The sequence below is a fragment of the Panthera tigris genome, chromosome A3 (assembly GCF_018350195.1).
Source record: "Panthera tigris isolate Pti1 chromosome A3, P.tigris_Pti1_mat1.1, whole genome shotgun sequence".
Lineage (NCBI taxonomy): Eukaryota > Metazoa > Chordata > Mammalia > Carnivora > Felidae > Panthera > Panthera tigris.
Window position 1 is genome coordinate 85644277 of NC_056662.1, and position 27152 is coordinate 85671428.

Here is a 27152-nt window from a genome sequence, read left to right on the forward strand (position 1 = left end):
GATTATCTCCTCCTTAGAGATATGGAAGCTCAGAAAGGAAGCTCAAAGGGGCTAAGTGGGTCCAGAGCTGGTTGAAGACCCCAGGTTCAGACCTTCTGAGGCCAAGCTCAGTGCTCCTTCCTCTGAGCCTCTGCAGGACATTGGGTGTTCACCCAGACTGCACAAGGTTCTGTGAACTAATTTATGGGGGGAAATTCCATGGCAGTGCTATTATAATAGGTGGTGGTGAAGTGTGATGAAAATATTCAACAGAAGGAAGACAATTAGTACCCTAAGCAAGAAAAGAACTATGTGGGGAAGCAGAGAAGCTGTGTTTGTCAGAGAACACAAACTCATTTCTCTGTAAACATGTCTACAGCAGGCTGAAGATAGAATGGTGGTCTTGAGGAAACAATACTAAACATTTTCATCTAAATTCTGCTTTCGATCATTTGTTCTCATGGTAAAGCCTCCAACTCTGGTTGCCTAACACTGGTCTCCAAGTCCACTGATTCCACCAACTAAGCCTGTATCCATACGGCCAAGTACAAGCAAAATGCAAGCTCAGGTTTCAGTGAGTCTCACAGAGATGGAAGGTGGGTGGAAGGTAACTCACCCACTGCTGTACCTCCGTGAGTTTGCCAGGATGGTCACAAACCCCCTCATCAGAATCAGTTACTGATAGCCCCAATAATAACAACAGAACATTAAGTTTACAGCGTGACAAGTTTATCCCCATAGACTCGAGCCATGTTTGGGGAACACTTCTTCCTATGACAATGTGACAGGTAAATTAAATGGCAGCAGGCTTTTCCCATTCAATGCAATTTGCTGCAATGTAAGAAGGGCCGAATGCAATGCCTTGATACACTAGCCAAGGGTATCCTGACGTCTCTAGAAGGTTACAGTCGATGGGCCCTAGAGACCTCCTCTACATTTTACAGGCCTCAGGGGAAGAGACCACAGTCATTCCCCTGGGTAGTGAGGAGCAGGGCTTACAGGGGACCTCAGTGTCAGCTCATGGGCCCCTGCTCCTTGTACACCTTGCTGAGCATCTCTGGCTCCTTTGTCATTGCAGGAAAGCAGCGCTTCAGGTCAGCATGAACGATGGTCTCTCTTTCATCTCCAGTTCTGTCATCATCACCACCACACGCTGTGTAAGTCACTTTCCCTTTCCTGAAGGCTTTATTGTCATTCTCATTTCCCTGGGAAGTTTCCAGTTCTGCTCTGTTCACTGAGCTTTGATCCCAGCTCCGCAGGGCCAGCTGTAGGCTGGACCCCAGAGGGTATCGGGAATGCCTGTGCTGGGCTTCTCCAGGTTCCTCATCTCTGAGCAAGGGTGAGAGCTGAACACACCTGCATGTCTGGATGGTAAGATAGGGCCATTGTCTGTGCAGTAGTGACGGGAGATATCTGGGTAGACTGTGTCTAGGAGGAATTGTGCAGAAAGAAATTGGATGGCACACACAGAAAGCACATCTTAGGGAGTTTTTCTCTAAAAGGAAGCAGGGCAATAGGGCAGTAACTAAAGGGCAATGTGGAGTATAAGGAGAGTCTTGTTTAGAATGGGAGAAATTGCAGCTTGTTAATATGATGGTGGAAATAATCCTGGAGAAAATGGAAAACTGATGAAGCAGGGTGGGGGCTATGCCAAGGGGATTGTGAGGCAGGAGTGGGATTGTATTCTACCAACTCTTCAGACACTCCTTCTCTGGATCCTTAATGGCAGGTGGTTTTTTTCTGGCTACATATAAAATCACCTGGAAGACTTAAAAAAAAAATTATGATGCCCCCAGACTCGTCCCAGAACAATTGAAGCCAAGTCTGGAGTGGGCCCTAGCTTTGGTGGTTGCAAGGCCTCCTGGGAAGGTTCTTGCGTGTGACCATGGGTGGGAACCCTTGCGTCAGTGCAGCTGCTCCCTCCCGCTGTCAGTATGTCAGAGCTCAGCCCATCAGAGGACTGTCAGGGCTAAGTTAGCTTTTATACAGTCCTCAGCCCCTAGCATGAGTAGTTCCAAAATAACCTTTGTCTGAATATTCAGTTGTTGTCACCAAGTGCATTTCTTCCACTGAATCATTCTAAAGGCTAATGTGTTTGACCTGATGGTCAGCGTGGGCAGATACTATGGTCACATTCTGCCTGGGCACTGGAGGACATGTCATTAGAGCCCCCCACTAATTGGGGCTTGTATCCCTCATACTGTCACAGGTGGACAAGAACTAGCAGGCATGCACTGAAGCCAGACAAAATAAAAATGAGTCATCTCATAAATGAGCAGGAGATCCGGCCTCAGGATGGACAGTCTTCCCTCCCAACTTGCCCCTCTGCCCGCCTCCCACAACACACATTTCCATCCTGTGTTAGGAGCAAACCAGTTTTCTTAAAAGCAGAGTAAGCCAGTGCAATGGGTATGGAAAATGGAAGTTTTACTTTTCTTTTTTAATGTTTTATTTATTTACTTTTGAGAGAACACAAGTGAGGGAGGGACAGAGAGAGAGGGGCAGAGGATCTGAAGTGGGTTCTGTGCTGACAGCAGCAAGCCTGATGTGGGGCTTAAACTCATGAACTATGAGACCATGACCTGAGCTGAAGTCAAACACTCAACCAGCTGAGCCACCCAGGTGCCCCAATGGAAAAGTTTTACTGGACCAAAGTAAGAAGTTAGGGTTGTCACAGAAAAGTGTCACCACTGAGAAATGTCTGAGTCTCAGACACCCCTCAGTGGAACATCAAATCTGGAAACCAAATATGAAAACTTTCTGGAGAAGCAGTGAAATTTCAAGTGTACCCGCCTGCTTCTTTTAAAAATTGACCCTTCTGGAACTTGCCAACCTGCAGGAAATGATTAAAATACCCCAAACCTAACAACTCCATTCCAGATTCCTCCCTGCTTTGGAGTGATCCAGCAGTTTGGGCCTGCATTTCTCATTATGTCTGACCATACCACAGAGAAACAGCCATGCCCTTAAGGCCACAAGGGCATGAGGAGGCGGAAGGGAAACATCTCAGGACCAAACTTGTGGTATGGCAGATATAGGACTATGACTGATGGCTTAAGTCCTGGGCCTGTAAGCCAAGAAGAAAGGGTGTCCTCTAATGTACTGAAAAATGAAAAGAGCTCAGAGCCAAGTCCCCTCTACCTTCCCATCCCACTCCAGCCTTCATTTACATCTTATATCTCCCTTACCTGAGTGCTCATCGCTCAGTTTTCTGCTCAGTTGACCCTTGATAAACACCACCCCATCACATCTTATGTGCTATTGCCCTTTTCACCTGAAAATGCTATATGTCTACAACAAAATTATGAACACCCTAAGATTTGAGATCCAGGACCATTCGTTCATTTATTCAACAAATATTCATTGATCATGTATAACATGCCAGGCACTGTCCTGGGTATCTAAGTTGACTTTCACTGTCAGTTAGTTGTGTGGCCTTGACCAAGTGATTTAGCCCCTTTGTGCATCAATTTCCTAATCTGTAAAATTGTAATAATACTACTTTATCACTCTTAGCAGCATCATGAATATTAAATGAAATGAAAAAGTTCTTGGCAGAAGGCCTGGCTCGTAGTAAGTGCTTAATAAATGTTAGCTGCTGTTCTAGTGGAAGCTGAGTTAAAATTATTGAACTCTTTGGAAATTCTCTCCAGAGAGTTGGCTCCCACTTCAGAGTCCCATAATAATAAAGGAACTCTTCTTAGATAAGATGGATCCCTAGGGGTATATGTTTGTTACTCAGCCAAGTCCAGGTGATTGAAAGGAGGTAGGCGAGATGGTCAAAATCATCCAGAGAAAGAAATGGACCTATATTCAAACATAAAACCCCCATCCCCAGCAGGACCCTACACAGAAGCTCCAATTAAAAAGACTGAAGCCACCTCTGGGCAAAACAGAGATGCAGGTGGAACGTGTGGTCATCCAGAATATGAAGTAAGGTCTTGGACTTGACATTTGTTTCTTCAGCAGCTGGTTTGGAGGACAAGGTTTTTAGATTAGAAGTGATCCCCTGAGTCTGAGTAAAGGGTTAGTCCTGTCTGTGCCAGTCACAGCCTGCCCAGCCCATCACCTGGAACCAAAAATAATTCTAAAATATGTAGTTGAGTCTTTTCTTTTCTCGCTTTATTTGGTGCCCATTTGGATAACCATGCCACAGTTTTCAAGATCCACAATGAATAACTGTTGCCCCTGCCAGGAGCAGAAATTCCATGAAGTTTTACAGGAAAGAGTTTTTTCCATCCAAGAGCTAAAAGATTCCTATACAAATGGTAAACTTTACTGAGCTCCAGGACTCTAGAAAATGGTTTAACATCCAAAGTCCTCTTTCACCAGCATATGTGAATACATCCCCTTTCTTCCCCAACCTCTAAAAGTTGGGAGGGGAGGATCACTACTATGGTGCTGCTTTAGGGGAAATGGTTAAAAGAAGTTCATCCTTTTTAGAGCAGAGCAAGCAAATGTTAGCCCCTTAAAGAAGCGTTCATGAAAGATTGTCCTCATTTAGATAAATGCCTTCAAATTTGATGATTTCCCAACCAAAGTGTATAAAAATCAGAATCATTCAACAAGTATTTCTTGACTTCCTACTGTGTCATCAGTGTTCCATTTACTTTTACAACATTGCTACCCTTAAGGAGCTTAAAATCCAGTTGGAGAAAGGAGCCCAACAAACACGTAAAAGAATATGTGAATAAAGAACAAAATTGTGTGAACCAGGTGTAAATGCAATAGAATTTCAGAGCAGGGAACAAGGAGTGAATTCAGGAAGAGACACAAGGGCTTCACAGAGGAGACAACCCAAGTGGGGACTTGAAAATGCTAATTTCAGTTCGTGAAGGTGGGAAGAGGCCATCCACTAAACAGAATCCAATCTGAGCAAGGACTAGATATGTCTATGAGCACAGTTTGTTTGTGGTCCCTCCTAGGGACCATTAACTCTTTTTCTCTTTTTCTCTCATTTTGTATCAGTTTCTGGTGCCTTCTGATTTGGGACCATTTCTCAGGTTGGCAACCATTTTCCTGGGATGCCCTAGTTCACATAGTATGTACAATGAGGCCCAGCTGATGCTCCTCCCTATTAACTATGATCAGGCTTTGATTTGTGTTGGTTTCCAGTGTATTAGAGCATCACCATCTTTGAAGAAAGGAAAGAGACAGAACATAAAGTTCTAAAATCAACACTAAATCAGCCGAGAACTCTGCCTTTTCCCCACTAACTTATATGGAAAACAGCCTGGCTTCAAGGGGCAGCAAGGTTGAGCAAATTTGAGAGGACCCATGTCAAGTCACTGTTCAGAGAAATTCTTTTCGAATGAAAATTAAAATGCCACCTACTCAGCCTTGAGAGATCACAACCAGAACAACTGCTTTGTAATTGTAGCACAATGGAGGAATAAAGAATACAGGATATTGAGTCAAAGTCCTAATTTCGAATCCCAGCCCCTCCACCTTGTAGGGTGATCTTGGGCACATTTGCCTGAGCTTGTCTCTGAGCCTGTCTGGCATGGTTGTTGCAAAGATTAAAGGCAAAGTGTATAAGGGGCTTAAGGTACCTGGTAATAAGTCAAAGAATGACAGTCGTTTACTAGTTTATTAAGATTGTCTTTCCTTGCCAAGTAAAAGTCTAATGGCCTGTCTCATTAAAAGATTTGCTGCTCATGCCCTGCAGAATATAAACAGGCAATGTTTCCCTGATGAAAAGTTATGATTCCTTTTGGGTCTATGATAAGCCTGTAATCTAGGAAGAGGCTAGGGAAAACTTTGAAGATGTTGCCTGCAGGCTAACTAGGGGAAACACCAGTAAATTAGATCTGGTGGTAAGTCAAATAGGATTAGGTTGCAGTCTCTTCACCATTTTTGAAAAAAGATTTTCTCAGTAAATGAATCATGTAAATAGTAACATAAGGGGAATATTTAGACCATTTCAAAGAATGAATTGAAACAACTATTTACTAAGGTTTATGCATTATTACCAAGTAAAAACTATTATCATTTAAAATGTTCTATCACGCCGAGCATGTTGGGAGGCATTTTATCAGAGGAGGTAACATTTCATGCAGAAGAGAAACACAGCTTCAGGAGGCATTTCACAACAGACTGAATCTTCCAGTGTTCCCCGAAATAGCCCCAACTCACCATGGTTTGGGAGTATGGTTTGGTTTCTATGAGGATGAACAGGATATTAACTTATTTCCCAAGGATTTTTTGAACCATTTTATCCTTCATATTTTCATGAATTCACACTGTTCTTTCTGAAGCTAGTAGTATTTTTCTACTTATATTTGTTTGAAAGAGAGAGACATCAACAATGCACAGGAGGGCCCCCACCCATGACAAAAAATTATCTTGTCCAAAATGTCAATCTAAAGAATCAGAATTTCTTGGAGGGAGCCCAGGATTCTGCATTCTTTTTTTTTTTTTTAAGTTTATTTATTTATTTTGTGAGAGAGGGAGCAAGAGAGAGCATGAGCAGGGGAGGGACAGAGAGAGAGGGAGAGAGGATTCCAAGCAGGCCCTGCACTGCTAACGCAGAGCCCTACGCAGGGCTTGATCTCACAAACTGTGAGATCATGACCTAAGCCAAAATCAAGAGTCAAACACTTAAGCAACTGAGCCACCCAGGTGCCTCTAGGATTCTGCATTCTAATAAGTTTGCCAGGTAAATCTTGAACACACAGGACTCTTACATTATACTTACCTGACACTAATTGTCCTCCAAAGTTTTAAAAAAAATCATTAAAATCTATTTAAGAAAAATGATTTATTCTCTTGATTCACTCCCAATCCCATTCATTTAAGAATCCCAAGATTTTAAAATCAGACCCTCTGTTTTATGTTGCTTCTTTTGGACAATATTTTCTGGTATAAAAATAGGAATTTGCTGAAAAGGATAATTTTAGCTCAATGTGACCAGTCTAGGATCTTCTCCCTTTTGGGTTGCCAGGCACAGACTGTAAAACTTTGTCTCCAAATGCCCCTTTCCCATGTTCCAAGTCTTCCCTTTGTTTCCACCTCTCACACTAAGGCTTAGGGAGCCACAGACTTGGCTTCTTGTTTCAGGAAGAGAGAACCCAGTTAGCCTCAGTATTGTTTTTAACACTGAATGGCTCCCAATGTCTCACGAGAAAGTGGGCCTCCAACTGCCAAACAGAGATAGATTATAAGTTTGGAAACAAGTGAAGACTTGAAGTAAAACAAACAAAACAAACAAAAAAACTCACAGACATTGGAAAGAATAATTGTCTCCCATGCACAGCATAGCACATGTGCTTCTTGAGGAAAAAAAGCAAAGATTGTGTCTTGTTCGCCATTGCAACCCAGCACCTGGCAGAATGCCTGCACATAGTATTCAGCAGATAGTTGATGGTTGAATGAATGAATGGACTCAATCCAGGGTCATACTGAGATCATGATGGTACCTGATGGTAGAAGAGAAAGGGAGCCAGAACACAGCAGGATTAGAACAGGGAGCACTGAGTTGGTTGAAAGATAGTTCAACAAAGAGGATGGCCAGCCAAGGAGCATGGTGCAAGATGCACATCCAAGGAGCATGGGGAGCTTGAGCATGATTTAAGAGGGACAAATCTATCAGCTGAAAACTACAACCAGTGATTTCAGACAGGGCAATAGTCAAAGACCTCCTCAGAACAGCACCAGCTCCACTAGGAGCAGACTCTTGTCAGGGGGTACAGACCTGGAGAAGGGGTCTAGAAATAGCCTTTTCAACTGGATCAAGATTCAGGCAGGCCTCCAATGCATGAAGGTGTATAGTACCAGGCTGGAAGCAAGGCAGAAACATAGAGACTGATACAGAATCTAGGTAGCTACATTTTTTAAATTATTATTTTATTTTTTATTTTTTAAAATTTACATCCAAATTAGTTAGCATAGTGTGAAACAATGATTTCAGAACTAGATTCCTTAATGTCCCTTACCCATTTAGCCCATCCCCCCTCCCACAACCCCTCCAGTAACCAAATGTTTGTTCTCCATATTTATGAGTCTCTTCTGTTTGTCCACCTCCTTGTTTTTCTATTATTTTTGTTTCCCTTCCCTTATGTTCCTCTGTTTTGTCTCTTAAAGTCCTCATATGAGTGAAGTCATATGATTTTTGTCTTTCTCTGACTGACTGATTTCACTTAGCATAATACCCTCCAGTTCCATCCATGTAGTTGCAAATGGCAAGATTTCATCCTTTTTGATTGCCCAGTAATACTCCATTGTATATATATACCACATCTTCTTTATCCATTCATCCATCGATGGACATTTGGGCTCTTTCCATACTTTGGCTATTGTTGATAGTGCTGCTATAGACATGGGGGTGCATGTGTCCCTTCGAAACAGCACACCTGTATCCTGTGGATAAATGCCTAGTAGTGCAATTGCTGGGTCATAGGGTAGTTCTACTTTTAGTTTTTTGAGGAACATCCATACTGTCTTCCAGAACGGCTGCACCAGCTTGCATTCCCACCAACAATGCAAAAGAGATCCTCTTTCTCTGCAGCCTCGCCAACATCTGTTGTTGCCTGAGTTGTTAATGTTAGCCATTCTGACAGGTGTAAGGTGGTATCTCATTGTGGTTTTGATTTTATTTCCCTGATGATGAGTGAAGTTGAGCATTTTTTCATGTGTTGGTTGGCCATCTGGATGTCTTCCTTGGAGAAGTGTCTATTCATGTCTTTTGCCCATTTCTTCACTGGATTATTTGTTTTTTGGGTGTTGCGTTTGATAAGTTCTTTATAGATTTTGGATACTAACCCTTTATCTGATATGTCATTTGCAAATATCTTCTCCCATTCTGTCGATTGCCTTTTAGTTTTGCTGATTGTTTCCTTCACTGTGCAGAAGCTTTTTATTTTGATGAGGTCCCAGTATAGGTAACTACATTTGTTAAGTCCAAGGAGCACAAAGATATGAGACATGGGAAATAGACAAGTCTGGAAGGAATTGCAATTTAATGTGATAAGTTCTCTAATAGACAATTTAGCAATGAAGTAGAGTGTCTAGGAAATCCACAAACAGAAGAGATAATAAGTGAACTCAGTCAGGAGAGAGTAGGCATGGGCAAAGGCATGCTTTGGGCCACCATGGCTGTGATTGGTTGGGATGGGGTATTAGAAGAACAGGTCAGAGATGAAACAACTGGGCCCAGTTGGAAAGGCCTTCCTTATCTGCCATAGTTTGGAGTTTCTTTAATATTTAATTTAAACATTATATGTGATGCAGTTTTCATGTTAACTTCCAGTCTTCATAATTCAAGAAATAAAAACCTCTTATCTTCAGAAAAAAAAAAATCTAAGTAACTGCAGAAAAGCTGTGACTTGGAGAGTATTGGCATAGCCCGAGCTCACAATGGAATACCAGAAACTTAGGCTATGGCAGTTTACCCAGTCTGGATGCTGCCGGCAATAGCTGAGGGGTGCAGATTGCCCTGGTCGGGGCTGGCCCTGAAGGGGGTGTGCTGGAGCTCACAGGTAGAGGCTGCAGTGGCTTTACCTAAGACAGGCTGCAGAGAGGGGGTAAGGACCATTCCCCAGAACTGTCTTAAGAGTTCTGTCCTAGGCACCTTCCCAGGTTCACTTTGTAAATCAGTTCAATTCTGTTACCAATTGCTTTGAAATAACTTGGGAAAATACAAATCCAGCCTGGTTTTGTAGTCATATGGCTATCTAGGTAAACAGACAGTTGGCATGGCTGTCCTTGCCAAAATTTCTTGAATTTCACCAGCCTGTTAGGGAATGAGTCCAGCAGCCTGTGCTGAGTGGCAATCTAGCCTTCCAACATAATAAAATATTATTGCATACTCCTCAGAAAAAAGTAGAAATCATAGAAGACTTTTTTCTTCTATTTCTTTTCCAAGGTCAGCAAAACAGTCCATCAATCAAAACAGGTAGCTATCTTTGGGATAGATACTTCATACCAATAGCTATGTAGGTCTCTTTAGTAAGGAAGGATGGGAAGGAAGGAGGTTGCTGGTGGCAAATGGGGTCAATGATCAGGATCAATAGGTATTAAAACAGTACTATAGGCAAAATGTTAAGGACTCAAAGAAGAATAGCCAGTCAATACCCTCCAGAACCCTACAACATAGGTGCCAAGGCAAGATATACACTCCAAGAGGTAAATATTTTACACTTTGGGGTACAAAAGGCAAATATCACACAGGAATCAGAAATTCCTCCATCTGTTCCAAAGACTCAGGAGGCTCCTCACAGGCCTTTGGAAAACTCACTTGATACACGTACTACACACTTTGAGGAGTGTCTACTTACTGGACCTAGTGCATTACATCACAGTTACCCAAGAATGTGCTCCCCCCATTCTTGCAAGAGAGAGCTGGACAAATGATTCCAGAAATTCAGGGAGAACAAGTAAGAAGCTCATGATTTACTCAGCCCAAAACCTTTACCCCATGAGTGTCCTTTCCCCAGTAAGACCCTCCCCAAACTGTTTCCCAATTCTAGGAAATGGCCCCTGGAGAAGACAAGTCCTTTCCAAACACCCAATCAAGGAGGACAGGACTAGGGCCCACACTCTGACTTTCCCCTATAGGTTTCTTCATCCTAACATTATTCTGGTTCCTGTGCAACTCACTCCCACACCCACCTCTCTCCTTGTTCATTGAGCTGCTGCCTATTCACACGGCCTGGAAGGGTAAGGGGAGACTGGATTGGAGGGAAAATAGGAGACTGACCTTGAAGAGGGTTTGAATGACAAACAGAAGGTGGAGTTTGGACAACGGGAAGTCATTCAAAAGAAGCAAAAAGCAATATTTTAGGAAGATCAGTCCCTAATTTGTATGTTCCAAGTATATTAACAAAATAGCATTAATTTGGATTAATTGATTTATAAATGTGTTCATTTGGAAAGGGAATAGGCTCTAGTTTACTTTTACATTATCTGAAGGGAACTTTGTGCCAAAAATGGCCAACCCACAGCCCCAGGGCTACAGGTGACTCATTAACGTTTCATACTCAGCCCTGAAAAAGGATGGCCTTTACTTTATTGTTGTTGTAATTATAGGTAATATGTCCTTTGAAAGATGTGGCTTAACAAAATGTAGGAAACAGACTAGTTGGAGAAGTAAAGTGGGAACAAACTTGGGATCAGATCAATGTGGTGGCTGAAATCCTGGCCCTTAAACAGCTGGCCTGGTACACAATAGATACCCAGAGTTAGCTTCCTTACCCTGATGTTGTAAGCTCTGTGAGAATCAACACAGTGATGTGGTTTCCAAAGAGGCTCTGGCTTCTGAATTAACAGAAGTATCATATCCATGACTAAGAAAGTGACAGAACCTCTCAACTTGGTAGAGGTAAAATCTCATTTGCGTATTGTATGAAATACCAAGACGCTTCAAGGGAGATCCTAGAGAAACTGAATATGTGAAAAGTATTACCAAGTATGGTAGGTTGTGTAGAATATTCTATGGAAAAAATAATAATAATAATAATAAAGAATATTCTATGGAATTGGGACTCTTTGATCTCAAGACAAGGAAAGACTTTGGCTATTTTTAGCATTTGCAGGGCTGTCCTGAGACAGGAGTGTCTGCTTTTATTGTATAGATCCAAGGACTAGAATAGGCTGATAGACAGTTTGTGGCTCAGTTTTTAAAACGGTCTTTATAACTAGCTGCTTCAGGGGGGAGTGAGCTCCCTGTTACAGCTGTAGTCAAGCACAGGTGAGTTGACAAGCTGGCAGAATTATGTAAACACCATTCATGTATCAGACAGGCAATTGGACAGGAAAAGCTCTCAGACTCCTTCCAACACTGAGAGTCTATAATTTTAAACCTAAAAATCAGCTGGTGAAGGAATAAGGTGAACATTATCAGTCCTATATAGTATAACAACTGAGTTTGGTTTTTGTATTCTGAAAAGAAATATGAGATCCTTTTGTTGGCAATGCTAGAGACAGTGGGTCTTAGTGCAATTCAAATTGGCCAACCTCCACCTAATACAAAAAGAGATTATACTTCAGACCAAAGTGTGGTCCTTCTGAGCTCCTTCTGAGAACATCTTGTTTTCAAATAACCTCAAAACACACTTTCTAATTTACAAACATTGATATCCTAGTCATAAATCATTCTCATCTCTTTATTAGTCTCAGTAAAGCCATACTTAATTCAAGGTCTTTTTCACAATATCTAGTATTTTTGATTATTATTTTTTTAACAAAATGACCTGTGGTTTCTTGTACTGTCATTAGAAAGGGCAAAAGACCACAGGAGTATCAGAAGGCAGAACTCAGATATCGAATGTTGTTTATGAACTGAAATAAAAATAGTTTGCCAACATCTTTATTTTGATAACCCTTGTATGCATAAAAAATATCTTTTCAAATATGTTTTGGAGGATCCGAGCCGATTTGTTTTTCTTGGATGTTTGAGCAATTGACTTTCAATATTTTTATCTCAAAGTATTTTAAAGAATATGTTTTCCCTAAGTTTGAAATTTCCTTGTGTTGAGAATAAATGAGGGGAAAAAATTTTCTGAATCTATGCTCTTAAGAAACTCTGAGATAAGCACATATAAGATAGTAAAATTTATTTTTAGAAATAAGAGTTAAATCCAAATAATCCATAACCAACATAAATATAAAGGACCAAACTCAACAGTTAAAAAACACAGATTGAGGGGCTCCTGGGTGGCTCAGTCGGTTAAGCCGCCGACTTTGGCTCAGGTCATGATCTCACGGTCCGTGAGTTCGAGCCCCGCGTTGGGCTCTGTGCTGACTGCTCAGAGCCCGGAGCCTGTTTCAGATTCTGTGTCTCCCTCTCTCTGACCCTCCCCTGTTCATGCTCTGTCTCTCCCTGTCTCAAAAATAAATGAAACGTTAAAAAAAAATTAAAAAAAAAAAAGATTGAAAAGTTGTGTTTAAAAAATATGCCACTGTACACTGTTTACAATAAAAAAATACATTCAATAAGATATAAGGGCACAGAAAGGTTGAAAATAAAAATATTAGAAAATTTATATCAGGAAAATACCAATGGAAAGCTAGTGTGGCTATGTTAATATGAGATAAAACAAACAAACTTTATAGTAAAAAAAAAAGTTATTGGTATAAAGAGAACCATTACATAATATTAAAAGGAACACTTAACTTAGAGGGTATAATTCTGATCTGAGCTTAATGCTATATCCTCAGCATATATAAAACAAATATTGACAGAACTACAAAGAGAAATTGATAAATCTGCCACCACAAGAGATTTAAACACAACTCAGTAATTTATAAATTAAGCAATCCAAAGAAATTTAATAAAATATAAATGTTTGAATAATGCAGTTAAACATGATCTAGTAGGCACACAATGAGGCTACAGTAAAATGTTCTAAGAAGGGTCCAAAATTTTTTGGTTGCATAAAATAGGGCCTATGCAATTACAAGATTAATGGGAAAAAAACCTTATTTTATACATTCTGAGACCCACTTTTTGCACATTTTAACATCTCTAAAATTAGGATGTTTCAGATAATCAATAATGTATCATGATTTAATTGGCCGTGTTTTTCCCTAATGGCTAATAATCGGTTATCCCACAAGGATGCATTTTAAATTCAATGAAATATTTCCCATCGGTCTATACTGTGCCAAAAGTAAAAGAAAACTTGAACAAACGCTGAACAAAACTGATCAGTCACCTCCTCTCCACCATCCACCCCATCCACCATGGAAAAAGAGAACTCTAGCCACTCTATTTTGGAGAGTGAGAGATAGACAGAGGGCAGGAGCTGATCACCTACCACATTACAGCCAACTTCATGAGATAGTCAGTTAGCACTATTGCAGGGCTTACCATACTTAGGAAAAGCTCACATTTTTTGAAATACCAAACAGACATCTAACTTTTTTATAAGTCAAACCAAAGTCATAATGGAAATTAGGAAATACTTAAAATTAGTCAGTTATGAAGATGCCACATCACAAACCTTGTGCATGCAGCTAAAGTGGTTCTTCGAGGAAAATCTATAGTCTTAAATGTTTATATTAGAAAGGAAGGAAGTTGTAAGTCAATTAGCCAAGCACTGAACTCAAGACATTAGATAACAACAGAGTAACCCCTCTAAAAAATAGATAAAAGTATGAAAGTAAGAACAGATTAGAAAACAAGATAAATGGAGAAGGGGGCACCTGGCTGGACACAGTCAGTGGTGCGTGTGACTCTTGATTTCAGGGTTGTGAGTTCGAGCCCCACACTGGGTGTAGAGATTGCTTAAAAATAAAATCTTTTTTTTTTAAAAAGATACATAGAGAAGTACATAGAGTAGTACATAGAGAAGTAATAGGAAATATTATTTATTATATGTATGTAATAGGAAACTATTAGTTGGGGGCAAGGTAGATAAAAAAGAAAAATAGACAGTGTGTCTGATAACACACTGGTCAGTTCTGGATGGAGGACAGGTCACACTCACTGCTGTTGCAAGTTGGATCAGTGCTGGAGGGAGATCATTAACCAAGGGAACCAAGAAAACACATGCTGATTGAGTTTATCTTTCACCTATGTCTGGGTCTATGGAAGCCTTTGTACACAAAATGGATGTTATAAAATACTGTACAGTGTTTACATGTTACTCTCCACCATTCTTATCATGAGCTATAATTTGCCAGGTTACTACAAAACCCCCGATTTCTGAGGCTGTTTGCCCTTCCAATCACTACGGTTTTTGAAGTTTATGGTTCTGCTTTTTCCAGCCTCTCATCTCTCAGTATTATACATGTGTCTTCTATTCTAGATGTCCTCTTTCTAATTTGACAGTTTAAGATATCAGATATCAGACAAGCTTCTATAATTTGTATATAAAGTGAGAAGTCCTAGTCTCTGACTAAGAAAGAACTTGAGATAAAGCGTATGCCCTAAGTATACAACCTTTAGTGTATGATCAGTGTGTCCATTCGTGCCTGCTCCTGGGTTATTGAGGCTATTACGAATGCTTGAGTCTTTTGGGTTGAGTATTCTAGATTAACGAATCCAGTTGTGACAGACACAATTGTAGGAAGACGTGCACAATTTAAAGAGGATCCAAAAAGTGTGTATGAGTGGAAAGGAGGAGAAGGAGAGGTGGAATGACAGGGAGTGGGAGAGAGAAAGAGAGAGAAGAAGGAGGTGGTGGAGGAGGAGGAAGAGAATAGAGGTGTTGTAAGGAGAAGGAAGGAAGTGGAGGAAGAGTAGGAGGAAAAAGGAGGCGGAGAGGAAGGAGGAGGCAGGAAGAGGTGGAGGAGGAAGGAAGAGGTGGAGGAGGAGGAGTGGAAAGGAGGAGCAAAGGAAGCACTGATTACCAGTTTGGGAAATGGGCCAAAAAGAAGAGAGAGCCTGAAAGGATCTCCTTTCTGCCAACACTGAAGTAATTGCCAGTTCCTTAAGTGGTCCAAAATTGGCAAAATCCACGGACTAGGCTATCACAGAACAGGAGGAGACAGCAGCCAAACCCAAACCGTTTCATCCTGGTTGGCAATTTATGGTCACATTGCACCAAATCACAAGCTGCGCCACGGTCCTCACATGTCTTCTGATCTGGACATTGTTTGGGACTGATGTGACTTACATCGTTCGCAAGCTCTTCCTTCTGCTCCCTACAGAATGATAAAGTCTCACAAGAGTATATAAACACCTTTCCTTTTGCAAAGCAACCAGCTCTCACCTATTCAGTAGGAAATTCAAAGGTCAGTGATTTAATTTATATTTCCCCAAAACAAGAGTCAGTCTGTGCCACAGGCAATACATAACTAGCATTCCTTTGCCATTACTGTGGTTGCTAGAACAGATGTTAGTGTAGTGCCCAAAGCAGTGGGCTTAATGTTTTGTTTCTTTAAAAAAAAAAAAATTAAAAAGTATTTGAATAAGTGACAACTAAAATATTCCTGGGTTTCTTTTACACACAACCCAGTGTCAGGAGAACTACTTCATTTGCAGGCCAAGGAAGTATGAAAGGTAACTTATTCTAAATTTATTAAATTGCTAAGGCAATTTATTTTACCTTCATTGCCCAAATTCATAGAATTGGAAAAAGATATCTAAAAGCTCAAGGTTTTGAGCTTGTGTATAAAAGGTACAAACTCAACCTAAATGAATATATAACAAATGTGGCTGATAGAGTCCAATCTGGCAACCTTAGGTGGCCTTTACCTGCTAGGCTTAAAATTTGTCAATGCACTGACTCCTAATAAAGATGTTTGAGGATGATCAAAAACTTATATTCCATACTTCCTCACTCTAAGTAAAGTGATGTCTGTCCCTCCTTCGGTGCCTTTGATCACATTTCACTTTCCTTCTGGAATGCCCTCTCCTTTTCTCCACCTACCCACATTTCACTGTGGCTTCAAGGCCTGCCAAGTACTGCCTGGACCTGCCCCAGGATGCCTCACTGACCTTGGCAAGCCTCCTGAACGCTCTCTGCTCTGAGCTCAAGCATTGTGGTTTGTAGCATCATTTCAAGTTTAAGCACACATACCCCATACTGCTCCTTGAGCGAGCCCTGTGAATCAGTCCTGAATAACTAACTGGACACTGATGACATCTTCCAAGAGCGGAGACTGACTGTGTTCATCTTTCTGTGTCTCCTGCTGCCGACCATGTGTTAGAAACTCAACAGAAAATGATTAGTTGGTTTCCAGATACTCTGTAATTCAGTTTAGAGACATAGTTTTGAGGAATCAATCATCATGGTCACCAATGGTAAGCATCTATCTCCGTGAGGCACCATCCAAATCATAGACCTGGCTTCTACCTTTCCAAGTTTATAATCTAAGGCTAACAGTATATAGTAGGTATGCTTACTTGCTGATAATAGGTAATAATGATACTAATATGGGAGGGATGGCCAAGAAGGCCAGTTGAGCACATACATTAAATAAAGAGCTACATTAAAGGCAAGTAGACCAGTCCCTGTAATGGAACAAAAAATGAAAACAAGAAATTAGCCTTTCTTTTCCAGTGTCATCATATTTGAATATTACCAAGTAACTTTCTCTCTAATCCTATTTCAACAGCCCACTCACAGGAACTAAGGCATTTTGAGTACTAACGAGCCACATCTTGTCTGCATTATTCTCTAAAAACTGGTTTTGATTAACAAGCTATATGCATTTTAGGGAGAGAAAAGAAAGTGCTGAATGAATCCAAGATATACTTATTACCACCCTTCCCATCATAAGTGAGATGAAGTGTCTCTACTAGGTCAGGGTGACAAGAAGACCAAGATGATACTGGAAAACCTTGATATGGAGGGTCCTTCCATGACAAAGGACCTCAGAGCTTGAGTTTGAAGGAATATAGCATCAATTTTTCCCTTAATTGCATACTGACGATGGCTTATCTAGTGCTTCTGGTATTATTCATATAAGGCATAAAGCCATAAGATTTATAGCAAACTAGAATTTGCACATCCAAATGATTGCTGCTCCTTCAAAATATTTACCTTGGAAAGCCGTATACTTTGTCCAACAACGCTGTCACAATGCCAACTGTGTTCTGCACTCCTGCTCTGAAATGACCATAACTTCAAAGTCACATAACTTTGAATATCCTCAATAGGGGAATAGGGAAACATCATCATCTGATATGAAAACCACCTCTAATAGTTGTGGGAACTGGGTCTAGTGAATGGTAGTTTATCAAGCTGGGAACCTCCTTGGTGAAAAGAAAAGCATGACTAAGAAGGTATATGATTTTCTTTTCGTGGCCTACAAATTGGTTTCAGAAACAGTTCCAAGGGAGGTGTTTCAGAATGGCTTTGAGCAATGGCTGTGTCACTGGAGAGTCTCCAGCATCCAAAGCCACTAGTTTAGAGGGAATTAGATTCACTTGGATGTGGGGGGTTTGCTACGGCACTATAAGAACAACCTCATTACTTTATAGCCATACTTTTTAAGAAGAGTTCCACTAGGGTTTAGGTAATTCTCACCTCATATTTTCTCTATACTGCTTACTTGGTGGGTTAAGGAATCCAATGTCTTCGATGCCTATCAATTTGATTGCCATTTCTAGCCCAGGTAGATTACCTCTCAGGTGGCAGGAATGAAGCATAATGTTTGCTTATGTTTTACCAACATTAATATTTGATCACCTTTAATGAGAGCTATTAAATTTACCATCGGGAAACCCACTTGTGCTTCCCTTTCCTTGACACTGGTATGGATACCTGAGGTCATGTGGTTTCCCAAATACCTAACCTGTAGCCACCTAGTGACACCATAGCTCCAGCCACAGTTAGCAAGAGATTGTTTACAGGAATCAAATTCATTTGCCTAGGCCAAGCCCGGGCACATCACCAGGAACATGACGTGGTGTTGTGTGAAGCAAGGGGTGAAGCAAGGGGTGAACAGAAAGGGAAATCAGATCTATTGAAGGATGGCCATGTGTCAGGAGCTTTACATCTCTTACCTCATTAAGGATCAAATCAATCCTGGGAAGTAGGAATTATCTCAATTTCATATACATAGGGAAAAGGAAGTTTAAGAGAAGTTAAGTAACTTATCTAAAGTCTACATATTAATAAGTGGAAGAATGAGGATTTAAATGATCTTTTACTGGGTTACCTGGGCAGCTCAGTCAGTTGAGCATGTAACTTCTGATTTCAGCTCAGGTCATGATCCCAGGGTCATGGGATCAAGCCCTGCGTCAAGCTCCACGCTCAGCGTGGAGCCTGCTTGGGATTCTCTCTCTCTCTCTCTCTCTCTCTCTCTCTCTCTGTCTCCCTCATTCCCTCCTTCCCTCTGCCCCTCTCTCCCACTTATGGTCTCTCTCTTTAAAAAATCAATCAATCAATCAAATAAATAAATAAATAATCTTTTCCTGATTCCAAAACCCAAGCTCTTTGCAGTGAAGTTAGTTTCCAGGGACAGGGCCATGGTGGGAGAGGTGAGCAGCCTCGGGCGACATCGGCTCCAGTGCCACTTCTGCCACCCACTAGCTATGGAAGATGTTAGCCTGCTAAATTCTAATTTTCCTCCGTCGAATAAATACTTGAGTGACTAGCTCTTTAATGTTTGAAACACTATGCTATGTCTCAAAATTACAAAGATGAGTAAAGTCAGACTTGAGTCATCTAGGGGCTCAGTGAGAGAGACAAATACGTAATGATATCATTTCTATAATATACAGTAGATGCTAAAGTAGACATATAAAATGAGAGCACAGACTCAGAGTTCATTGGTAGTATTTACTTGTCTGTGTTCCCCACTCAACTACAAGGTCTGCGATTGCAAAGACCATGTCCATCTTTTATGCCAGTGCCTGTAGAGGGCCTCACACAGTAGATGTTTAGTAAGTAGGCAAGGGAGGAATTAAAGGAGTGTTGCCTGAGCTAAGACTCGAAAGATGAGAAACAGCTACCCAAACAATACAAGGAATAAAGGGTGTTTCAGGGAGAAGAACATGAGAGAACAGTACAGTAAGGTGTGCCTAGGTTTACTTTTGTCAAAGCACAAAGTATAAGGAGGCAAGTGAAGAGGAGAGGAGGTTGGAGGAATAAGAGAGGCCAGGTGGTGTAGGGCCTTCAGGTAAGGGCCCATAATGAATTCTGGGGATTTGATGGACGCCCTGAAACTGTCATCAAAATTTGCGAGCTTGTGCGTAAACATGAATGTGTACTTTTCTGAGCAAAGGGGTGTATCACTTTCATCAAATTCTCAAATGATACAAACCTGTGCAGACAATGAGGAGCTGTTAGGGCTATCAGAACAACATTCTAGACAGATGACTCTAGATGCAGCTGTAGATGATGGAATTTGGGATAGCAAGATGGTGGCAGAGAAACCAGTGGAGAGCTGCCACTGTCCAGGAAAGAAATAATAAGGTTCTAACCCTGACCCGTAGTGTTGAGGGGGAGTAGACAGAGGCAGATCCAAGAAGAGGTTAGGTTGATAAGTAGTGCCATTGAATGAGGAGAGGAGAATAAGCAGGCTTGAAGCGGAGAACAACGAGCTCAGTTTGTTGACTCTGAGGCATCAGTAAGACCTGCCAGATACTTGAATGACCCCGATTGTAACACTGAAGCATAAAGAGAGATCTAGGCTAGAGATAAAGATGCAAGTCCTCAGTATTGAGATGAGAGTTTAAACTCTGAAGGGAAATGAGACAGCCCGTGGAAAGTGTCACACACAAAAAAACCAGCACAGATCAAGAGTGCATCCATGGGTTGCACAACACTGTAGATGTACTGAACACTCCTGAATTGTACACTTGGAAACGGTTAAAACGGCAAATTTTACGTGTATATTTTTTACCATAATTTTTCAAAGCGAATGTAAAAAGCAGACACACTTCAAGCAAAATAAAAAGTATATACCTTTCTAAAAACAAAAAATGGATCCATAGTGCATGCAAATATTTAAGGGACTGCGTACAAGGAGGAGCCCGTGAGGAAGGTGGGTAAGGGATAGTCAGATAGGAGGAATGAAGTTCAGGACAGTCCAGTAACTGTCACAGATGCCAGAGGAATAGGACTCCAATAAAAATGCAGGGCGGTTTGGGTGGAGATGTTAGATAATCGCTAAGGTTGCTTCCAGAAATAACAGTCAGAATATATAAGCTATGAGAGAGAGAATCTTGGTCTCTGGGGTTTGCCTATCCGGACGGTCTCAGCAGCAATAAAATGACTTAAATTTCATCTTACAAAATAAAACCTGCCCGTGCTCCGCCAGTTTTGTCTGGGCAGGAAACAGAGCTCAGAGCAGCTGCTGAGAATGGTTCTATATTCCACTTCAGAGCACTGGAATGTGACACCTCCCAAGCGCCAGCCTGTGCCCTGGGAGGGAGGAAAGGAGCCTGGAGCCAAGGGGGCTGCAACAGGGAATGTAGGACCCCACCCCCCACCCCCCACAGCCTCCGTGGGGTCTCTCATCTGGAGAGGACAAGTCTCTTTGACTCTGCACATTTCCCTTTCGCCACGATGGCCTCTTAGGTATTTAGAACAAGCAGGTTGCCATGAGATCACAAGGTCATAGACCAGAACTGCCCCTGGAGAAAGGGTCATTTTCCCCTGAGGGCTTTCCAACAGTGCTTCAAACTCACCCTCACTCAGTACCAGAGAAAGAGGGTCGGGGGCTGGGGCGGGGGCGGGGGGAGAAGATGAAGAGGGACCACTAGGTAGCCTCATGCAGTAGCAAACCCACCTCCCGCGTCCTGGACTGCCCTGTGGCATCATCGGTTACCAACTGAATCCAGGGAAATAGCATTGCCAGCTTTTAAGAAGCTTGAATGGATCATCAGCTATTTTCTTGTCATATTTTTGGCAGGGTTTGGCTGAGAGCCCTTCAATGTGGCAGAATAAACCTGCTAATTCATTCTTTCGTGTTAAATGTTTAAAAGATAGCCTAGTCTAACCACGTGGAAGGATCTGATATCTTCAGTAATTCAGTGTTAATACGCAGGATCTGTTAGACCTGGCATAGATCATTTAGAGCGACCGCAAACCCACCACCGTCACTGAGGCTCTCATAACCACTTGGTTAATAATCCATGTGAGCTGTTGTCAAACATAATAGTTACCATTGTCAGGGCCCATCCTGGGAGAAGTTAAAATAAGATATTAGAGGGGACATTGTAGTGGGGGCAATAGAGCATGTGAACAAACAGAAATGAGGCACTCCCCCCCCAAAATGGTATGTGAACTTCAGTATTGCCTTTACTATGGTAGGCTAAAGACTGACTGAGTGTGGCAGCAAATGGGCTGGAAACTGAAGCCCAGGATTAAATAGGTTTACCAGCCTCATCATGGGCAGGGGGCCTGTCCAGGGAAGACTTCAAGCCAGCAGCAGAGTTACTGGACCGCCGAGGTTTGAGCTGCAAGGTTGCTTATTTGAACGGGTCCCTCCTAGTTCTCCTACAGCTCTGGGAGGGGCCCTCATAATTGTGCAATTATACTTTTATGTTCTTTCTCTTAAAGAGGCACCCCCCTCAAAAAAATTGTATAAGCATCAGACCTCCTGGCAAAACCAGCTTGATATTGCAGAAGAGGAGAGAAGGCCCTGTCTCAGATGGCTAGCTCACAAGTTCAATGGGAGCCAGCCTCCCTGGGGGCTGCTCCCTGGGGGCAGCATGTTCTAGGAGTGACAGGGGGAACAGATCACATCGTGCTTGGTTTACTCTGGCCTTCTTTACCTAATGAGTAAAGTGGAAGAGAAGGTCTGCACACAGAGGGAGCCCTCAACATGGAAAGACGCACAGCAGTGAGGAAGAATGTTCCCTCCTTACCTAAGACACCTCACTGGCCACATAATAACCCATGCCGGGCAGCAGGCAGGATCCCAGTCCAAACCCAACTGTGAGATGGGGAATAGCACAAAGTTTCTTTAATTTGAGTCTCCCCCAGTCTCCCAATGATTCTTCTCAATGTTATCCTCCTCTCTTTACCATGGCAACCCACAAAACAAAACCGAAAGGAGCAGCAATGCTTGGTGCTCTGTTGTCCAGAGGCCTGCTTCTCTCTCATCACAGCACAAACAGGCCCAGGCCAGATCCCTCACACTCATGCCCTGCATCAGAAATCCAAAATTACCTACAACCTACCAAGTAAGAGATGCTTCCATTATTCAGGTTTCCAAATCTATATCCTTGAAGACAGTGCTTCCTTGTCTTAAAAGAGATGCCCTCATTTGGTGAGCTGGCAACAGAAGGAACTAAAGAAATCTATGATGCAGGGATTTGGACTTTCAAGCCAGGCAGCCCTCCGGGATGGTTACCCTAACAATGAGGACCTGGCTGGAGGGAAGGAGCAGGGCTGAGCACCGCGCCTTCATATTTAAGAAGGCATGAAATTATTCACCGAAGGAAATGGATGATTACCCTCCCCCCGAACTGGAAGAGGCACCACCGTAGGCTGCCTGCGTTCCCACCTGCCTTTCAGCTCTATTCACATACCCCAGAACCCCCCCCACACACACCTGTAATTATTGTTTAATTAAAGGGCCCTGTTGGTGTTTTACAACTTTTCATTTTTTAAATAAAACAAGAATTTAACTTGTGTTGAGATTTAGGCTGTCAGAAAAATCACAGTGGTAGGAATCAATCTTTGCTATTTATCTGCTTCTTTTTTTTTCTCTGAAATCTTTTGAAGGTTTCCGGAAAATTACACACAAGAGCTGCCCAGCAAGGGCAGGCATCAGAGTCTAAGAGTTTGCTAAGCAAGTCAGCTCCTGCTCTCTTTGTGTCATAAAATCAGGTCCCTTCCCCTCCCCAGTGAGGGCTCTCAGAGAGCTTGGAGTATGTGTCTACGTCACCCTGGAGGCTGGTACCTGTTGAAATTACGAGGTCTCAGAAGCCACTTTGCTTTCTGTCAGCTAGCCATCCACAACAGGGCCCGTACAGACACAATTCCATAACAGGGCCACTGACCTAAATGGCCCCACTCAGTCCCGTGGTGCGACCGTGTGGGCCTGGGGGCGAGGGGGTCTCTTCAGTCTTGACCATCTTTGCCCTGGTGAAGGGGGAGAGCAGAGGCTAAGCCCACACACCTGTCCTAAGTCAGGATGAGAGAACAGACAGCCCACGACCCTCCTGGAATCATCCAGCAATAAGCTTTGGGGAGCAGGCCCACAGGGCATGCCAGCAGACCGTGAGCTGGGACACAGGAGGGCAGGCCAGTGGCTAGAGCCCAAGGAGTCAAGGCAATTGGTACCAGAGCAAAAGAATGGAGCCGGGCTCCATTGTGGGGGCTCTGAAACATTCCACATGCCTTCCAGCCAATGGCAGAGCCTGCTCCTTAGCACCCAAGAGGGTTCTTCATTTTGGCACTTGGTAAAGATGCAAAAGAACTGGTTTAGAATAAGTGGCTAATTTCGTGAATGAAGCAAATACCATTTACTAAACAGTGCAAATGTGTACGTGTTTGTATACTATATACTGATACATATTCAACAGGTTCTGTAGGGCCATCCTCACGTATGTTGTCAGTCCCTCCTCAACAAGGTAACGGAGTGAAACTGCAAGTCAAGACTATAAAGGGAAGGCGGGCCCTGCTGTGGTCCATTCCAGTTTTGCAACATTAAAATTGTGGGCATATAAATGTCTGTAAGTGGTTTGTATGTGGGAGGTCCCGGCTAAGGTCTTCGCTGAGTTTCCATTTTCCTCACCTGCAAAAAGGGAGTAACAATTCCTACAAGACTGCTCTCACAAGGCGCATTTAATTAAATGAGATAATACATACATCCGCTTTACATAGCACCAGCAACACAGGCAGCACACAATAATGGTCAGCCATTGTTAGTAAAATCAGGGCCGAACTTGTCCATGAAAATGTAAACGTTTCCGAAGGGTGACCCTGTAAAGTGTCATCCTGAAAGAACCGGACAGCATTGCGGCAGGCCTCCACCTGGGCCTTTGACCCCCAATCTCTCCCTCCTTGAGGCCATACTCTAGAATGTCGAAAGCACTTCCTTCCCAAGAAACAAATCCAATAACGGTGCACCGGAGTCCCCTTGGCTCCGAATAGAAGCCATGCTCCTCTGCTCAGCTTGCACAGCCTCTCACAGTGACGTCCCCACTTCCCTTCCACTCCTACCCAATGCCTTTCTCTGCAAGAATGCCAGCTTCTCCTCCACCCTGCAGGCCCAGAGCTCAGTGCCACCTCCCCTCGGAAGTAGTACCTCCCAAGCACTCGGTTCTTAGCACTTGCTGAAAGCAATAGACTGCTGGTTACACCTGTGAAGTGTGGAACCAAACATCCCAGGTTCAATTCCGCTTTCTTCCTGTGACGTAGCGAAGTTTCTTTACCTGTCCTCGCCTTAGTATTTCTATCTATAAGATGTGAGAAATAATATTATTAAATTCATTTGGTTGTTAATGAGAATTAAGTGAGGTAACATACAGAAAGCCTGTTAGTGCATACAGTTAGTCCCTGACACATAGTAAGTCCTCAGTTAATATTACCTGCGCTTATAGTAATTATCATCATCATCATCATTCCACAAGAATGTAAATTCTTTTTTTTTAATGGTTATTTATTTATTTTGAGGGAGAGAGAGAGAGAGAGCAGGGGAGGGTCATAGAAAGGGAGAAAGAGAATCCCAAGCAGGCTCCACACTATGGGCACAGAGCAGATGAACCGTAAGATCATGACCTGAGCCAAAATCAAGAGTTGGATGCTTAATCAACTGAGCCACCCAGGTGTCCCCAAAATGTAAATTCTATAAGAATAGAGACTGTCTATATCGTTCACTGCCTGACACATGAAAGGTGCTCAGTGTACAGCTATTGAATAACACCCAGCCCCCGGCATGTGGTTCACTGTTTCTACAACTCCCTCAGCAGACTATGAGCGCCTTGGTTCTGTCTAATCAATCCTGCATCTCTGAGGTCTGCTCAGTGGGCACAGAACAGATCCTCAATAAACGCTTGCTGAATGAGGATGCAAAGGAACTCTGAGGTTACATGTGCATGCTATATCCCAGGAAAACATTGGCTCCAGGTCTAGGTTTATCAAAAATTCATACCCTAAGTTTGACGGTGACCCTTTTGCACTCGGTATATATGTAATGGTTGCGGGAAGATCTTGAAAAGCAGGCAGTGCATTTGGGGGCTGCTTCTGGGCCTGTCTCCAGAGCAGGACAAAGTGCCTCCAGGAGCTCCTGGCCCTGTGCATGCTCACTCCCCCCCCCCCCCCCCCCCGCACCTGCCTGGTAAGGGGCAGACCAAGCCTGGCTGGAGGGAAGCCAAACATAGGTGGCTTCCTGGTCTCAATCCAGGAAGTCTTCCCCCAGTATGGAAGCCTCCTCTCTTTCCTGGTGGGCCAGGTCTTTCTCCCTCCCTGCTTCACAGGAAACCTTCTCCTTCTTCCAGAAGGAAGTATAAACATTTCCCCACAGTATCTGAGCTTTTCTGCTTCGGTTCTTCTATGTAAAGTGAAAAGAAAATCAGGAGGGTGGAGAGATTGAGTATAATGTGAATAAATGCAGTCTTTGCTAAATTATAACTCAATACCAAAAGACTGCTGTTTTATGAGACTTTCAGTAACCAAAACTATTTATTATTCTAAGTGCAAGCAGATTTATGATCTGAAACGCCCACCATGTTTGCTGTTCTGAGGAACTGGAGGGAGGGCGAGGTACAGTGCAGTGTTTGACATGATAGCCTTCATGCCAGCTGTGCGGCTGTGTCTACCGGCCCCTGAGGTAGCTCATCTGTCTTCCCGTCGGTGCAGTGGGGCAGCTGAGGGTTAGTATCTCCATTTATGGGTGTGGAACATAGAGACTGAGAGGTTAAGAGAGTTGTTCTTGACTAACAGTAAGTTTGGGAAACACACATGTGTCTCGCCGAGAGCATCCCTCTTGCTCATGCATAAGTGTTGTGGGTCCAGCAGCATCCTCCATACCATGGCCATGTCCCTCCTCCGGCCCCTGTGCTCTCTCCCCACCCACTGCCCAGCCCTGCACCTGCACCTGCGAGGGTGCACCTCCCTCAGGGGCCATCTGGCATTCCCAAGCCTTGGCTGGGCGGGGCCAGGGTGTTTAGTTCCCTGGCTTTTTGGTCAAAGACATTCCAGGGAGTAAGAGCTACCTTTAAACGGCTTCCAGTAGCCCCCGCCAAGCGCTCAGAGTGGGAGTGAGTCAAGTCCCAACTCTGCCATTAACCTGCTGTGCTGCCCTGAATAGGCCACCCAACCTCGCTCCTCATAAATGGGCTAGGGGGTGGGGGGCAGCTTGGAGAATCTGGTCATGCTGTGTGCAGTCTCCCCCTGAAAACACAGGCCCTGGAGATCATGAGTGTAATTTTGAGAGGGTCACAAGCTTCCATCCCCTTGAGCCCCTCTGTGTACCCCATAGGTCCACTGGCCCTGCGTAAGAACCTCTGGGCCAGTGAGCTTGGGCACCAAAGCATCCACCTGGAGCCCCAAGTACAGATTTTTAAAGAACAACTTCAGTAGTTTATCTTCTTACTACAAGTTGTTTTAAAAAAAAGAAAACGAGGGGCGCCTGGGTGGCTCAGTCGGTTAAGCGTCTGACTTCAGCTCAGGTCATGATCTCACAGTCCGTGAGTTCAAGCCCCACGTCGGGCTCTGTGCTGACAGCTCAGAGCCTGGAGCCTGTTTCGGATTCTGTGTCTCCCTCTCTCTCTGACCCTCCCCCCCCCCCATTCATGCTCTGTCTCTCTCTGTCTCAAAAATAAATAAACGTTAAAAAAAAATTTAAAAAAAAAAAAGAAAAAGAAAACGATTGGGACACCT

The 27152-nt window shown here is 43.0% G+C and overlaps 1 protein-coding gene across 8 annotated transcripts in view; it reads left to right on the forward strand.

Moving 5' to 3' along the window:
- Nucleotides 1-27152, forward strand: part of ANTXR1 (ANTXR cell adhesion molecule 1) — a 219166-nt gene that overhangs the window by 103359 nt on the left and 88655 nt on the right. For 7 of the 8 annotated variants that reach the window (XR_006215786.1, XM_007083391.3, XM_015538032.2 and 4 more), the window contains exon 12: nt 1058-1136. Coding sequence is in view for 7 of the 8 variants with exons in the window: in XM_007083391.3 (XP_007083453.2) it covers nt 1058-1136 (79 nt within the window). In the remaining variant the exon portion in view is untranslated. Of the gene's footprint in view, nt 1-1057; nt 1137-5094; nt 5360-27152 lie in introns of those variants that run through there. The other variant, XM_042981614.1, reaches the window with a different exon arrangement.